General features: G+C 34.0%; 1 protein-coding gene across 6 annotated transcripts in view; it reads right to left on the reverse strand.

Annotated features, from left to right (window-relative positions):
• The window catches only part of efl1 (elongation factor like GTPase 1), a 227,601-nt gene that overhangs the window by 186,996 nt on the left and 21,575 nt on the right, over nt 1-19,030 (reverse strand). For all 6 annotated transcript variants that reach the window (XR_012383161.1, XR_012383162.1, XM_692092.10 and 3 more), the window contains exons 11-12: nt 12,814-12,936; nt 9,511-9,610 (exon numbers count right to left, since the gene is read on the reverse strand). Coding sequence is in view for 4 of the 6 variants with exons in the window: in XM_692092.10 (XP_697184.6) it covers nt 9,511-9,610; nt 12,814-12,936 (223 nt within the window). In the remaining 2 variants the exon portion in view is untranslated. The remainder of the gene's footprint in view (nt 1-9,510; nt 9,611-12,813; nt 12,937-19,030) is intronic.

Here is a 19,030-nt window from a genome sequence, read left to right on the forward strand (position 1 = left end):
TTTCCGCATTACTGCAGACCGCAAGGGATGATGGTCAAGCATGGGCTGATGGGAATTGTAGTTTCCGCTACCTCCCGTTCGCTTTATTCGCCTGAGCAAATTTTCTCAGAAGACCTATAGTTTTACCGAGTCATGCGACTACAGTAATATCGAAAAAAATTAATATGCTGGTATGACGGTATTTACAATACCGTTACATCCCTAGTCAATAATATTACTGAAATTAATTTAAAAAACTGAATAAATATAGATATACACATTTACTCAAGTAAATAAACATAATTAATGATAGGCTAAAAATCTGCGGAAATCTGCAGAAAATCTGCGGAATTCTGCACACGCAGATTCCGAGAGGGCCTACTAATGATTTACTACTGGCAGCAGACTCTGGTTTACTAACAATTCCTAATTTAGGAAATCAGAACGTACTCAGTTGGTCCAAACTAAAGATTTTAAGTCAAGATCTCAGATTGTCACAACTGTTGTCCCACAGGGTTGCCTACTGGGTCCACTGCTGTTTATCATATATCTATTGCCTCTTGGTCACATTTTTAGAAAACACGACATACAATTTCACTGCTATGCTGACGACACTCAACTCTACCTGTCCACCAAGCCCTCCTGTTCTTTTCCTCCTTCTGCGTTAAGCAGATTTTTAGCTGAAATAAAAATCTGGCTTTCAGTTAACGTTTTAAAATTAAATAGCAACAAAACTGAAGCTCTTCTCATCGCCACTAAAAAGTGTTAGGGATAAAGCTGATAATTTCACAATAGACATTGATAACTGCACAATTCTTCCCTCTGTGCTGGTCAAGAGTTTGGATGTCATCTTGGATAGCGCACTCTCATTTGAAGGTCACATCAATAATATTACGCGTACTGCATATTTCCACCTGCGTTAAATTACTCGCCTGCGCTTTTCTCTCACAACCAATAACAGCAATTCTTATCCACCCATTAGTTACTTCACGTCATGACTACTGTAATGCACTTCTTTCACGTAAACTCCAACTGTTTCAGAACCATGCAGTGGCTCTTGTGTCATCTCTAGGACTACATCTCACGAGCATGTCACACCACTCCTTTATCAGCTTCACTTGCTTCCAGTAAAGTTTCGTATTTATTTTAAAATATTACTTCTAACCTTAAATGCACTTCATAATCTTGCCCCTCAATATCTCACCGAACATCTCCATATTTACACCCCTTCTCGCACTCTTAGATCAGGCAACTCCTTCACCCTGGTACCACCTCTTACACGACTGAGCACAATGGGAGACAGATCTTTTAGCTCTTTGGCTCCTTGGCTATGAAACTCCCTTCCCCTGGATCTAAGGAGCAGTGATAGTGTTGGAACATTTAAATCTCGTCTAAAGTCCCATCTCTTTAAGCAGGCTTTCTTTTAACAGTTTTTTATCATGTTATTTTATATTTACGATGTGTGTTTATACACTGTAACATGTAATTAGTTACTTAAAATGAGTAAACCAATTCCCTTAAAAGCAACAAGCTGACTTTACAAAAATAATGTAAGTAAACCCATTGTTACTTGGAACTGTTAAGCTTACTTAATTGTAGCTTCTTCTAAAGTCAACTAATACTTTTTTCACAATGACAAAATACTTTAGCACATCTCTCTTCAAATAATTACTGCAGTTATTACAATATTACATATTTGGTGTTTTATTAAGTCTATAAAATCAACAATTATAGCCTGTATTGAATGTAAAAGACATACTGGAGTCTGGAAGAGCAGGTTTATTTTAGTCACTGCCATTTTGCTAGATACAGAAAAGCTGGGAAAAAAAACAAATAAAATAAATGTGTATTGTAAAAAGTGATTAGTATACTTTTATTTAAAAAAAGTGAATACAATAATACAATTAAGACAACTTAACAGTTCAAGTTACAATGGGTTTACTTAATTTTGTAAAGCCAACTTGTTTCTTTTAAGGCAATTTGTTTACTCACTTTAAGTAGCTAATTACTTTTTACAGTAACACTGCTATAATAAAAATAATAATAATAATAATAATAACAATAATAATAATAATAACAATAGTAATAATAATAATAATAATAATAATAATAATAATAATTCATTTTATTTGTAAAGGGCACCTTTCTAGACACCCAAGGTCGCTTACAATAAACATCAACAGCCATGCTGAAACAAATGAAAACAAATAACTAAAATAATTAAAACATTACTAAACAAACATTGACCAAAACAGGGGTCCGTTCTTCGTACCTCGCTTAAATGATCTAAGATTATTTGGCAGATCCTGGATCTTTTAATCTTGATAATTTATCTCTCGCTAATTTGGTTCTTCAAACAAGTTCGCGATTCAGATTAGAATGTCTGGATAAACTGATCTGAGATCGCTGCGTGTGTTGTGAAGGACAGATCTATCAATCCTCGAAATCATGATCAGCAATGCAACGATTGGCTGACGGCACAGCAGCGTAATGACATCATCTGATTAATATTCAATTATCCATGTGAGCAAAATTACATCAAATTAGCAGTCGACGGTTTGTTAATTATGACATGCAAGAACTTTACACATTTGTTGTGAGCTGCAGGCTTTACTCTTTCATTTGTCAAGACAAGAGTATTCATCATGTATTTCAATGCAAATCAATGTATTTAGTTCTACATTTAGAAAAGATTTTCTTTATAGTAGCCGTTTTTTAATCGGTGTAAAGAATAACTGGTTGTTCACAAAAGCATTTTCATATTGGTAAAGGTGTCTGCAACTTTTGTGAAGCATCAAATCACTGGCATATTAACTATCAAAATATGTTTATGACTGCATAAATGTATAATTGCTTTAAAAAAAATTAACATATTGTGCATTTCTATTATACACAATTTTTACTAAAGCGATCTAAAAAGTTCATGTCAATAAGTTTTCTCTTTGCACCAGGTGGCAGTCTTTGTACTTTCATTTCGAGGGTGCAGATTGCATAAGTTTTATTAATATGCATAACTTTATTTATTTTATTAATGACTATAACTTTATATATATATAGTTCAAAAATATGTACCATTTTCCCAAGTGTATATAACTACTACTGTAAGAAAATATCAGAATTCGGAACATACTTTCTGTATTATCTTTGCTTGAACTGAGCCAATCTAATCCTGTTTATATGAATTGAACCTGCTCCCGATCAGGTTTGACCTAGCAGAACTGTTGCCATGACAACAACTCTCGGATCAGCTTTGAAGAACGAAACGATCCTGGATCGTGTCAAATCATCAACATCCAAATCCAGCTAACTGAGTAATCCACGTACGAAGAACGGACCCCAGGTTCTGTAGACAATCGAAAACAAATATTGCTTAAGGGGGCTAATAATATTGACCTCAAAATGATTTAAAAATTTTCATTCTAGTCGAAATGAAACAAATAAGACTTTCTCCAGAAGAAAAAATATTATTGGAAATACTGTGAAAAAATCCATGCTCTGATAAACACAATTTGGGAAATATATGAATAAGAACACCAAAATTCACAGGAGGACTAATAATTTTGACTTCAACTGTATAGGACGGGTATGGATCTAAGCAAGAAACATTATTTCAGCATATAATTCTCATTGCGTAAACAAAGCAAATACATAGAGGCATAAACGCGAGCTCACACACATACGCACACACGTAGAGAGAGAGAAAGCGTGGTGTGGTATCGATCAGCTGCAACATCACTGTTTGGCCAAGGTCCATTAAGTTTGTAGAACCCGAGGGCTGTAGCAAACTTACTCAAACATCCACACACAGATCTATTATTCAGCGTCCCGGAGCTCTAGTCCAGCTCCAAGAGCCTGCACGAATGAACAGAGGATTCCTTTTGGAATATCTATAAATATTTGGGGCCAAACCTAAAATGATTCTAAAGGGAATTTAAAAAGGGGGGAAAAAAATTGACCTGTACAGACTGGACTTTCTGTAGCATCTGTATGCCCACTAAACACTGCATTCATTTTAAATCAGAAATAATATATATTGTGTGTTTATATCCATACATTATATAACATATACATTACATAATATTAAAATTATTGACTTTATATTTCATTTAAAATCTACTCAGTAATTACACCAAAAATAGATCATAAACTAAAACAGGGTTTATACAGGAATCAGAGATTGAAATTCAATCCCTTTAAGACCTTTTTTAAGACTCTTTGCATACATTAAGACCTCATCACTACTTCAGTTTTTAACCAGTAACACTGCCGACATTTTAACTTGCAGTATATTTACTAAATACTGATTGCAAGAAACGAATCCTGAACAAAAACTGTATTTATATAACGAGCAAAAATGTTAATCTAGCAGGTGGCGCCTTTACAGCAGCAGGAATAACAGTGTTTCCCTGGTTACTGCAGTAAACAAAGCGGCGTGATGTCAAATCTTGCAGGAATTTTTTTTTTCCAATATTCATAGATTAAATTCAGGTAAACTTTAGCATACTGATAACGAATTTGATACCTTAAAATAGCATTTTAGACTTTTTAATACTTTTTTAGGCCTTAAATATCTCTAAATTAACTGAAAAAAAGTGTTGCATGCAGAACTGTTGCAAACAATTTATTTGTGTTGATTTTAAACAAACAAATAAAATTTAATAATGTTCAACTTAATTTGTTTGTTTAAATTCAGCTCAAATAATTTTTTTACAACCACTTAACATAAAAAAATAAGTAAATCCAAGAAATCATCTTTAAATATTTTTTTTTGTGTTGATTTATCATTTTTTAATACTTTTTAAGACCCCAAGGACACCGTGTAAAAGAAAGGTTTAAGTTTTTTTTTTTTTTTTATCACAATTAGAGCATTAAAATCACCCCAAAATTTACCTTGATAATAGTTTTTAATTTAAGTAATTATTTTAAATAATTTACATGTGCACATCATTTTCTTATATTTGTGCCCTTATAATATTAATAAAAAAATAACTGTATATTAATATAATATAAAATGTCCTTCCTTTTGCAGTTATTACTTGATTAATCAAGTTACGAAAACAATAAATCTAGGAAAAAAGTATATTAAAACGTAGTTATCAACAGATAATTCAAGTTACAAAAGCAGGACACTTTGAAAAAAGCTCAAAAACAGCTATTAAGTTTCAAAAGCAAGAAATCTAGAAAAGTTTATTAAAGATTATTACTTGATAATACAGGAAAGCAAAAAATTCTAGAAAACATTTCTATAAACGCAGTTAATACCCAATAATTCAGGAAATTGTCAAAAAAAAGTTATTTAAACATAATTATTACCCATTAATTAAGTTTCGAAAGCAAGACATCTAGAAAAGAGGTCAATTAAGACAGCTATTATCAGATAAATCAGGTTATGAAAGCAAAACATCTAAACAATGTCTGTTATTACCCAGCCTGATCTCACAAGGAAACATAACTATTTTAAATTTTGTCAGTTTAGTGGCTAATTTGTTTGAATTTGTAAGTCATACAAAAATGTAAGATTTAAAAAAAAAAGAGGCACCAAACCCCACCTCTAAACCCAACCGTCATAGCGGGGTGAGCAAATCCTACTAAACTGTACAAATTCATACTAATTAGCCACTAAATCAAAGTTGCAAATTGCCCTAAGACAGCGTTGTAATACCCAATGATTCAAGTTATAAAAGCAAAAAAAAAAAGCTTTTATCAAAATGTAGTTATTAATAAAGGGACTAAGCCAACAAGAAAATGAATGAATAAATAAAACAAAATAAATAAATTTATAAAGTTGAGTAATCAAGTTAAGCTTGTAAATTAAACTTGTAAGCTTGTAATGTATTTGTATTATTTTATTGTGCACATATATATTGATTATATTGTGCAAAAGTCTTAGACCAACAAAGTTGGTATAGTGCTTAGGACATTTGCACGGTACTCTTTTTAGTTTTTTTTTTTTTTTTCATTTCACCAATGAAAATAATTCCAAACAAAGCCACAACATTTGTCTCTCACTGGAGCATTTCATGACTGAATTAATCTGTTTTAGAATGAATAGAGAGTCAGTGATTCAAGAAATCAGTCAATTTGAATGAAAGATTCAATTACAACATTACATTACAACAGGGACTTTGTGGTGCTTTTTCGCATCATATTTAAGTATCAGAAGTATCTTTTTTTAGTCAGTATCGAACAACTCACAAGTCCCAATTGGACATTAATCACAACAAGAAAAAAAAAACTGCAAGCATTTAATCCTTTGTTGAGCAATAAAGTCCAAAAGAAACACTCACCAATTGCAAGCAAACACAGTATTTTAGGAACTGCACCACAGCAGCACATGGTTTTTAAGTCAGAATGATCATCTAATCCTCTCTGATGTAAATTATGTGAGCGACTCAAAGTCATATAAACCATCTACAAAGGAAAACATCTGTCCCGACTCTCTCCTCATGGGAGATTTACCATCAGACGTGTATCTATGATGCCTGAAGGCTGCTTTTCTCCAGAACACCATGTGCAGACAGACATGTGGAATGCTCCTCACATTAAGACACCAAAACAAAAATAGGAAAAATCACGAGGTGTCTTCATGTTAATGTGACATAAAACTGCTTAATTTCCTGCAAAACAACCTTCAAACCATCATCATCATCTTCATCATCATCATTATTATTTCTTCATGTAAGAAACATTTGTATTTGCAGCCAGCAAGTTTCAAAACTTGTAATATTTTTAAGATGGTGTTTTAAAAGAGTTTTTTTTTTTTTTTCTGGATGTGGTTTGTTGAAAACTCCCATTACAAATATTATTATGTACTGTAAACAGCACAATCTATTAACATTGAAAACTGTGTAAACAAAAGCAAACACTTTTCTTGAGATGTCATTTGCGACACCCCCCCTCCTCCCTCCAGCCAGTAACTGATGTCCAAAATGTAAAGAGATTCAGCCTGCCGAAACATATATTTTTGAATCACTATCATTAGCTATGTTTATATCCAAAAATGCGAATTAACTTTATGTGCAAAACTGGATTATCGCATAAAAGATGTGCGAGTAAAGCAGCTTTTCCATCTATTGAGTCTAAGCGAATAAAGTTGTCACTTCCTGATGAACTGGTGCTAAATGTCAACAGTAAAAATGCAATTTGCAGTTGGAGAAGAAGCTGTGTGAATCTTTTCTTCATTTAATAAATGACTTGTGCCTGAGAAGGTAATCCTGATGTGCAGTGAACGTGTGATGGCGTTTGAAGGCGTGAGAAGTGGGGCACAGACCCTTTTGATTCTGCAGGTCATTAATAATTTAATAACACTAATACTCAATTGGTTAAGGCGATGACCAAAGCAACATTTCAGATGTTTTACAATGTGCTCAGCCTGCTGGTTTGTCCACTCACATTTTCATCAACACATAATCTCTTATAAGAAAATCACATGACCTTTTTTAATGCGCATACTGCAGTTTGTTCAGTAAGTTTTCCATCGTAGTTTATGCACATTTTTTCTAATTGAATAAAAAGTTTATCCTACGCGCATGTTTTTTTATGCGCATTTTCAAAATGTATGTGTGTCTTGGCGTTTCCATCAACTGTATTTTATTGCGCATTTTCAAAATGAGCATAAAAATAGGTGGATGGAAATGTTGCTATTGTTGTGCAGTCTCATATAGCCACTTGTTGTTTTGACCCCCCACCTACTGGACATTTAAAGTACAGTACTATATGTTCGGATTACTTTCGGTTTCTCTCAGCGTGCGGTCGAAAGTAGCGCACATGCATATCATTTCTGGGGCTGATTTAAACAATAAAATATATGTCCGCAAGTGCTCTATTTTTACAAAACTGTATTTTTTTTTATTATTTAATAGTTATTTTATTATAATTAGTTTTATACCACCTGCATTGTGTTCAGGGGCGGATTTAGTGAGAAGCAATTACAGCCATAGAGCCTAAGTCCTAAAATGCACCCTTTCTAGCTTTATTTAATTTTTATTTATATTGTTGTTTTCACTCAATCTTCTTATTAAAATTTTTAAATAAATAAAAAAATAGTTTTCTTAAAATGAATTTACAACTAAAAATAATAAATAATTATTTTTTTTATAAATTTGACTGCTGGACTGCTCCATGATGGATATTTTATTTTGTAATTAGGGGCCTTCTTCTTCTTCTTCTTCTTCCGTTTCTTCCACCAGATTTGAATGGCAGCCCATATAGGCGTATGCGGGAAACAAACTCTCTAGCGCCACCACTTGTCCAAACTTTCACGTATGTTTATCATGATAACTTTTGAACCGAATGGGCTACAATCAAAATTCTTTTTTCCTCTGATTCCTTGGGTCAGTCCGATTCAAACACACTCTGTGTCGTCATTTTTCATCATGAATTTTTCCGCGCTATTTTAAATTTTTCGAAAAACCTATTTGATCGAACTCGTCCTAGGCCGTTTCTCCGATTTTAACTGAACGCATTCACAGATTCACACCAAACTTGGTGTGTGTTATGACAACTAGAGTCTGAGGTTATATGCGGAGTTTCGGCGCACGGCCCCCTGGTGGTCCAGAGATACAAAAAACTTGCTTTTTGCCTTATAACGTCTCAACCTTTTGTCCGAAACTCATAAAACTGGTCTCATTACATCCGGCAGAGCATGTCGAGTCGAATGATGTCTGATTTTCACAGGTCAGCCATTTTGGGCGTCGCCCATTTCGATTTTTGCCCAAAAAATAAAACATGATATGATTCTACCCCATGCCCTGAAAGTACTCAAAAACTTCTGGAGCAGCGCCACCTTTTGGCCAAAAGTGCTTGGTCCCTTAATTGCTGCTTGCAGCTATATTATTATTATCGTTATCACATAACATTACATTATTATAATAAAATTGTATTTGATTGTACATTGAATAATATTTAATTATGTTAAAGAGCCCCTATTATGGCTTTTTAAGAATGACCTTCCATGTAGTGTGTAACAGCTCTAAGTGAAGTGAAATATCCAGTGAAGGCTTAAATCTGAAAGTGCACAGTGTTTAAAACTAATGATTCAATTATAACAGAGTCGACTCATAGTGCTTCAAATGAAACGTCTTGATAACAAGTCTTTAGCTTTTTTGGTGTGACGTCAATACAAATCTTAAGCCCTGCCCAGTAGTCGCGCATGCAAACCAGGGAAAATTGAAAACTGCAGCCCCACCAATAAACACAGTAGCAAAGAAAAAGAGGAGGACAAACACGGTAGCAGATCCCGGTTAAATCAAGTCATGAAGACGCTGTGCTCCCTATTAAAGACAGAACTGTTTTAAGCAGTCTGATGTTGTTAATCAATTATATATGATGTTGTTTTAGTGTTGTTGTTATAGTGGATATGTCATCTGAAACGTGCAACAAAACGATCCCGCAGCAACGTATTGAATTTGCAAAAATGATGCACATACTTCCAATGAGCCTGGGTTGACTTCTATCAAAAAACAAACTGCAAACAACACAGGAAACAGACATTTGCTTAAAATAACAGACAAGAATCTGCAGGTCCAATACCTCTGTTTGTTCTGGGGCAGAGCTTTGGAGTCCACGGCAAACATCTTTGACACAAAGACGATTACAGGCGCCGTCTCATCAGCAGAACAATCTAGAAATGCTACAGGGGACAAACACACAGAGCAAACAGATTAAAGAGGAAATCGCATTTAATGGCAGAAACACTGGAATAATTGTACAGCTCGGACGTTGAACACAATACGGATGGGACACGGTGTGGTCTTTTCATATGAATACAAAACCAAACTACATTTCACACCCAAGCGCCATCGGAAATGACTTTAAGGCGTGATATTACAAACTGTAAGCCAGAATTGAGAAGCGCTTCTCTTTTTTAAATGCATGAGCTCAAAGAAAACTCAGCCCGAGGCCACACGGTATTAAAAGCATCCTGCTATTACACAAACTCTTGTCGAAATTGTGTGAACGCTGGAAAAACAAATGCCCACAGGCAACTTTTAACACAGTCGACTGCAAAAGTCATTTAATAAACAACAGGTTCCTCAGTCCAGCACTTTAGATGGGATGTAGAACATGCTTATCAATAATCTACTTTCAGCTATTTTAGGTTTTCCAGCAGCTTTACTGCCCTTTGTAGGTTAAAATTGACCTAGATGTTTAATTGAAACGTCTTTGGATCATTACAATTAATTTTGCAGTCATTAAAGCAATATAGCTGGTTTTCTTAAAGACTAGCGGTTAATAAGCTTTGTGATGCTTCTTAGAAATCAGAAGGTGAAAATAGTTTTACTTTAAACCTTTATTAAACTATTTGAATCGCTTATATTAGTGCACTTTAGACATTACGCTAGAGAATCATTCATATACTAGCTCTAGAGTGACGTTGGTTAATTAGTAACGGTTTCTGCTGTTCTGACATCAGCTGCAAATGTGAAGTAATGGCGTAAGAAAGTAGTTCCTTGTACAAAAGGATTTTTGAGACTCTCAATGTTTGATTTTTTTCTTTATATACACGTTTATGCCGTCAAACTGTTGTATACGCAATATCACACAGTTACTATGCGATATGGGTGTACATCGCCACTGGTGGGACATATATACCCACACACACACGCACGCAAAATACAAAAATCTTTACATATAAAAGTATGTTATAAAGAATTTTTTTTTTAAATTGATGTTTATATATATATTTTTTTTAATTCTTAAATATATACTTAACTATTATAACTACTAATGCATTGTGTAATCTTATGAATTATTATAACCACAAATATGTAAAAAAAATTATGAAAAAACATGGCAAACAAATCAAACTTTAAGTGTATGAAATTATTATAATGCATTTTAGAGTTTACGTTTTATGAAAAGACGTAACACATTCATACAATATGGATATTTTTATAATACATTAAAAATTCTTCAAATGCAAACAAGCTTTACTTGAAGCATAAACTTAACTTCAATCAGTTTCCTAGATTTTTTTTATTTTATTTAAGTTATTTGATTAAAAAAATTATAATAAATTATATTGATTTTAGATGTTGGAATGTTCATATTTGTAAACAATAACAAACAAACAAAAAATACTGAAGCAGGCAATCATTTTTGAAGTCCATTCAGCATTTAATGCCACGACTTTGACATTTTAAGGTCTTAATTTGTTGAATTAAGCTTTCAAAAAGCATTTTCACGCCAATGCCAGAAAATAACTGCTTTTGAAACGCCAAAGATCATTTCAAAGAAAAGTTCCTAAAACCATCTCTTTTTTTTGCAGCATAAACAAATCTAAAGGGTTTTCATAACATTAAAACCTTGAATGCAAAGATCTCACAGATGTTAAAGGTTCTTTATGGAACTATTGATGCCAGTAACCAATAAGAACTTTAATTACTAACAATGAAGTCAGATTTTCTGATAAATCCGCTCAGAAATAACTGTCAATTATGTGTCCACATTTAAAACATAAGTGCATTTTCCGTAGACCCCTTTTTTTTTTTGCACTTGAAGATTATGCACAATGCTACGTGCCAAAAGTCTTGTCGTCTATCCAGATTTTAGGAACAACAAATAATAACTTGATTTCTAGTTGAACATTTGCTATCATAAATGGCTTATATGAAAGGCTAAAACCTCTAGATTACGCTTATTTTACCAAAATAAAATATGATCATGCCTTGATTTTTATTGATATAATTAGGACAGTAAGGTCTGACTCTGCTTAGACAAAAGTCTTGTCACTTAACAGAAATAATGTACAGTATAGAATATAAAGTCATGCTGCAGTGGATAAAGAATGAATATTGTGCAGGACTCTCATGAGCTTGGAGGACTGCATCCATACATCTCTGCAATGACTCAAATAACTGATTAATAAAGTCATCTGGAATGGCAAAGAAAGCGTACTTGCAGGACTCCCAGAGTTCATCAAGATTCTTTGGATTCATCTTCAATGCCACCTCCTTCATCATACCCCATCCATGCTCAATAATGTTCATTTCTGGTGACTGGGCTGGCCAATCCTGAAGGACTTTGACCTTCTTTGCTTTCAGGAGCTTTGATGTGGAGGCTGAAGTATGAGAAGGTGCGCTATCCTGCTGAAGAATTTGCCCTCTCCTGTGGTTTATAAAGTAATGGGCAGCACAAATGTCTTGATACCTCAGGCTGTTGATGTTGTCATCCACTCTGCAGATCTCTCGCACGCCCCCATAATGACTGTAACCCCAAACCATGATTCTTCCTTCACCACATTTGATTCCTGTGAAAAGCTTGGGTCCATGTGGGTTCCAATAGGTCTTTTGCAGTGTTTTTGATGATTAAGATGCAGTTCAGCAGATGATTCATCAGAAAAATCGACCTACTGCCACTTCCAAGTGATCAACTAGAAGTCAAGTTATTATTTGTTGCTCTTACAACTGGAATCGTTGACAAGACTTTTGTCAGGTTGTGTAGATTTGGGATGTTTGCATATTTGAAAACAACAGTCACTTTTAATTATTAATAAATTATTTTAGAGAATAATCACTTTTGATCAGTCTAATAGGTCTTAACACCTTGATTTGTGCAAGATTAAATTGAGACTTTTTTAGAAAGCCTCAAAAAGTGGATACATAACAAAATGCCACCATCGTACAGCTTAAAATAAGTCCCAATTCGATCCAAACACAGTTCATAAAGCAGGTGCTGCAGACCCAGGGTGCTTCCAGTGGGCAGAAAGTGCTAGAAACGATATAAAAGAGCACATGCGCATGGTAGTTTTCAAAGCGCTGTATTCACAGATGGAGTCTGGAGGAAACGCTGTGTGAATCACATCCTCTGCTGTAGCCGTGAACACACACTCACCTTTTTTTAGCTCCTGCGTCTTGTCGGGCAGAGAGTCGAACCTGCGCGCTCCCACGCTCATCAGCTTTTCCACTCGCTCAGCCGAGATCTCAGCTGGGCTGGGCAGCTTTTCACACACCATCGCTGAGTAACACAGTCAAAGAAAACACACACTCGCCTGCCACTGCACTAAATAAAAACCCAAATGTTTTATTAATAAATGGTCAGTTAAAAGAGCTGACGAAAAGAAAGCGTTGCTTGACAGTCTCAGCGTGTCCATAGAAAATTGCACGAGTTAGATTTTTTCATCTTATTTATCAGAGGCATGCTTTTTAACAGTATTTTTGTTTAATATTTAATTTGTTTTAAAGGATGTTTTTTTATTTATTTATTAAAGTTATTTTAATAATAATTTAAAAAAAACTGTTTCAAATATGAAAAATATAATTAATATTATATATACTGTATTTATATATATATATATATATATATGTACATTTGTATATTATATACTGTATATATACATAATAAATATAGTTTATTATCAGACAATTAAAATATGTAGGTTTTTAATTCTCTTATTGGTAGAATAAAGATACAAATAGAAGCATGTATATACATATATTGAAATACATAATAATATCGCAATATTAAAAAATCCATATGAAAAATTATGTATGAAAGTTTTCTATTTAAACAATATACAGTTGGTCAGAATTAATAAACCCCTTTGCATTTTTTTTTTTTTTTTAATATTTCCCAAAATGATGTTTAACAGAGCAAGGAAATTTTCACAGTATGTCTGATAATATTTTTTCTTCTGGAGAAAGTCTTATTTGTTTTATTTTGGCTAAAATAAAAGCAGTTTTTAATTTTTTTATTATCCATTTTCAGGTCAAAAGTATTAGCCTCTTTAAGCTATTTTTTTTTCTCGATAGTCTATAGAAGAAACCATCGTTATACAATAACATGCCTTATTACCCTAACCTGCCTTGTTAACCCAATTAACCCAGTTTAGCCCTTAACTGTCACTTTAAGCTGTATAGAAGTGTCTTGAAAATGTCTGAAAAATATGAATAATTTAATAATATTGTTGAGTTTTTTTTTCTTATTTAAAATAAACACTTTTTTTATAGCATTATTTTTTTAAAACATAATTTATTCTTGTCATCAAAAGCTGCAATTTCAACCATACATTCCATGTCTCCTTCAGAAATCATTTTAATGTTTTTTTAATGTCTAGCGTGCTGTAATTAGTTTTGGTGGTTCCTGCACTTGTCTGTAATCATAGGAAAAAAAGAAAAATGTCTCTACCATAATCTATGCAAAAGTTATTGCATTCCAACTGATGAGAGGTGCTGTACAAGCCACAGGGACCGATCATTGTTTTCATATTTCACTCTTCTTTTGTTTGATCAAACATAATTCACTGTGTTTGGACCACATATAAAATGTTCATTCCACAGCATTTGACGGGATGTTAAGATAATGTGGTGTGATCACGCAAGATCACTGTCCACAATGGAATAATGTTCAATTAAAACTATTTTTTGAGTGTAGATTAGAATTGTCTATTTTTTTTTTTTTTTTTTAGTCGTCGCTATTTTGGGGAGAAATAGTTTATTTCATAACTTCAAAATAGTTCACTTTTTCAGTGTGTTATTTTGGCCCTGATTCCTCAATCAAACAATTATGTATGCTGTTTGTTTAAACTACTTGTATTAAAAGAGCTGAATCAACACAATTCTTGAGTTTTTAGGGGAGTCAACTTAACTGTTTTAAATCCAATCCACTTCAATTTGTAAAAACTAATAAGTTAACTAAATTCCTTAATGTTGCCCTAACACAAATCAATTGTGTTCAACCCAGCATTTTTACAGTGCCCCTGAACTTATTTCAATGCTTCCTTTGTTTTAAATGTTGTTATTTGTTCATAACAAATACATTTTACTATATTTATGCATTAAATCAATTATTGATTATAGCGTGGAACAATGTGCATGGGCTCAAAATATGTGATAGGTTTCATTTAAGATGTTTCTTACTTTATTTTCATTATTAAATTAATTTTGTCGTTATTTGATCCATTCTAAATATTAAACAATATAGAAAAATAAATAAAACAGTATTTTAAGAATTAAGAAATGTTTTTACTACCACTATTACTATTTTTTTCATTAATTTGGTTCATCCTCAATATGAAATATATAAAGCAACACCAATATAAAAATAAGAAGAGTAAATATTGATTTCATTCCGACTTCAAAATATAGTTTATACTACTACAAAACAATTAACCGATTTCACTATTAACCACGCTTCAATTCGTCAAGGTTGATTAATCGTAAAGGCTTCTCAACACGAAACAAAACTGCTACAACGAAAAATTATGCCAACTGTGCGCTAGTTAAAAGTTCCGAGCATGTACACCGAGTCTAATACCCACGCATGCATACTGAATTAACTACGGCTGAGGCTATTAACCAAGGGTCGTTCACATATTGTGTCTTTTGTACATGCAAGTTCGTTATTTCCAATGGAGAAGCAGTGTGCCTTATCTGATAATAATGTCAGCTTGTGAGCAGAGAGATTTGTAGAAAAAGAGGAAGTATGTCTGGGTGCAGCCGCCGAAGCGTTGCAGAATGATTCACAAGTGGCGCATTCCACTAAACTCCACCTGTTAATATCAGTTGTGTATAAATTCTTGAGTCAGGAAATGTAGAATTGTTGCACAACTACTAAATGTAGTTCTTGCATTGGAGATCGAATTATTAATTTGTATATAATATATTAATAATATTTTTTTTACATTGAAGAAAACCCTGTCCTGACAATTTTTATTGAACATGCATGGAATTGGTTAAATATTCCAACAAAATATAAGGAGTTTTCATGTGATTTTCTAAATTAATAGTTTTGAAATTAATGATAACCGTGAAACCATGATTATTCCTTATTACTTATAATCTTACAACCAAAATCTAAAATCGCTTCATCCATAAATGCACAAGTTTGTGTCTGCAACAATTTAAACTGTTCACCTAAAAACAAAGAGTTCCAACTGCTTTCCATTCACAAATGAAGCAGCAACACATAAGGCCTGAGACACCTGCCAAACGGTCCGAAATTGCACATTTGTGAAGTATTTTGAGAATCACTCGATTGCATGTTTAGCGAAACAACAGGCATTTTACCAAAAGCGTTAATGGCAGTGGTGTGCGGCTGCGAGCACCTGTCAGCGCAGTAATGGCGAGGCGTGTTTGTGCCAGTCATATCGCCACAGAAGAAGCGGAGTGTGAACGCTCGGTGCAGCTGCTGAGATCATGGCGGGTAGGGCTGATGTTGAGGAGGTGGACAACGCCAGTCAAACGTAGAGTGCTGATGAAGATAACGTCACTGTGTAATTAGTGCTGGATGTTTCTAGAAACTATAGTCTGAAATGAAGACATTTTGGACAGGGGGGAGACACAGGATCAAGAGGCTAACCCTATGTTTATGTATCATATGCTTGTTTGTTTTATTATATCTCTTGTACCGTCTCTTTAAAGGTCTGCTGAAGCATCTTGAAATGTGTCTTTGTTTGATGTGTGATGTATAATTTGATTAGTCAGAAGATCTGAAGCATGGGGTGACATCAAAAAATTGTTGAATCTTATTGGTGGAAGTGAGAAACTACATGTTTTGAAAGCTAATATCTAACTTTTTGTCTTTTTTGTAGGACACCTGATTATAGATTAAATTAAGACTAACAGATTGATATTAACACCAAAATAAATAAATAAATTACTGATTTCAAGGGGGCTTTCTTTTTATATATATATATATATATATATATATATATATATATATATATATATATATATATATATATATATATATATATATATATATATATATATATATATAGGGGAGATCGTAATGCCTGATTTCTCATTACAATATATTCCTGACATAATATTAAAATGATAGATCATGACGAGATGGGGTGATGTTGAGGAGGTGGACAACGCCAGCCAAACCCAGAGTGTTGATGAAGATAAGTCACTGTGTACTTAACGCTGGACATTTCTGGAAACTATAGTCTGAACAGGGTGAGAAACAGTGGCCTATGTTGATGTATTATATGTATATATTTATTTACTGATCTCTTGCACCGTTTCTTTAAAGGTCTGCCGAAACATCTTCAAATGCCACTTCATTTGATGTGGGATGTAGAATTTGATTGGTAGCAAGATCTGAAGTATGAGGTGACATCATAATAAATGGTGAACCTTATTGGTGGAAGAGAGAAACCATGTTTTGAAAGCTAAAATCTAATATTCTGTCTTTTTTTGTAGGAAACACGATTATAGATCAAATAAGGACTAACATATTGATTTTAACATCAAAAGTAATAAAATAAATAAATTAATAAAATTACTGATTTTAGGGGGGGCTTTAATTTTTTATAGGAGTTAGTAATGCCTGATTTCTCATTAAAATATATTCCTGACATAATATTGAAGTGATAGATCACGGCAGTAAGGGTTGATGTTAAGGAGGTGGATGTTGTCAGTCAAACCCAGATTGTTGATGAAGATCCACTGTGCATAGACTGTAAAATATATGGACGTAGTATCCGTGACGTAACCCATAGGTTTCTAAAGAGCGGAAAAGAAGTCACAAGTAGGCGCGGCCAACCGTTGCCATTTTGTTCGCGCGTCATCACACCCACGGCGGGATACCAAACAAGTGCAAAGAGGCGGAGAGTGAGCGGAGCTACAGACACCTGCTGGCATTTAGCTTGGACCTGGTTCAGACACACTTTACTTTGGGAGAACGCTTAATACTTTATTACCTGTGACTTGTTTGTATTCTGACCACTTGTGCTTGGTTGTATACTATATCAATAAAGTGTTTAGACTTTTAAAAACACTGCTGTAATACATCGAGCCACTAAACATTGTTCATATGACGTTTTTCTACAGGAGGAAAACGCGAATTGCTTCCAAACACTTCAGATATAGTCTGTGTTAGTAAATGTAAGACTATTGATGAAATCCAGCATAACACTGTATGACAACACTTCAGATGACTGTTCTAGAGCCTACAGCTAATCAATCTGACAGATTCTGGAGTGCATTACAGCTCTAAATATAAATATAAACAATAAATGATCTTAAATAAAACAAAATACATGTATAGAGATGGTATATAAATATATAACTTTACTCACATGGGAAACGGAGGCCATGTGAACGGTTTGTGAGCACAATTAAGTGCACTCAGCATGCAATGCCATCTAATAATTGTAGGAAACAAGTCCAAAAGGCAGTTGACTGTGTAAAGCCACATAAAACAACACAGAAATACGATAAATATGCCGAGTTCAGTGGCTAATCTGCAGGATTCAGCTGAGGTGACGTGACGGCGACCAACGAGACCTAGCTGTCACTCAAGTGGCCACGCCCTTAATTATGCAAACTTAATATAACTTAATATAAAGGAAACGGATGAGTTATAAAAAAAATTCACCCCCTCACAGTTGTCATGAAGGGTAATATTAGCTGTATGAACCAAAATCTTTTTTTTGCACCAGGCTGTAAACACTTTTTTTTTTCTGCTGTAAAGTTGGCCATTCTAACAGTGGGCTCAATTGAAATTCGCTCTATTTTGGAGCCAGGAGCGGCCAGGACTAGCGGAATTTCGGATGAATTGCAGTTTTCGTTACTTCCGTATTGGCTTCCTATGGGAGAGCGGGAGGTTGCCGCTTGCCACTGTGTAATTAATTTTGGACATTTCTGGAAACTTTAGTCTGGACAGGGTGAGAAACAGGATTAGGAGGCTAAACATATGTTGATGTATTATATGTATATATATTTATGTACTCAGCACATTAGATTACAGTTAACATTAAGACTAACAGAGTGATATTAACACCCCCCAAAGAATGTTTTGACAGTAAAGGCTGATTTATACTTCTGCGTCAAGCGCACGTGTATGCTACGACGCAGCCCACACGTTGACGCATAACCCTATGCCGTAGCCGTCGGCGTCGCTGACGTGCACCTCTCAAAAAATGTAACTACACTACACAACTACACATTGTTTCCATCCGGAGCTCCTTCACGGGACTCCACACTTGTAAAGTTTTGTTTTGTGTTTACCTCCTAGTTAAAGTAGTTGCATGTCCGCCGATTCCTGCCTCGAAATGAGCGAGTTTGAGCCACTTGTACATTCAGGTAGCGTTAAAAAAAAA

The sequence above is a fragment of the Danio rerio genome, chromosome 7 (assembly GCF_049306965.1).
Source record: "Danio rerio strain Tuebingen ecotype United States chromosome 7, GRCz12tu, whole genome shotgun sequence".
In the NCBI taxonomy this organism is placed as follows: Eukaryota; Metazoa; Chordata; class Actinopteri; order Cypriniformes; family Danionidae; genus Danio; species Danio rerio.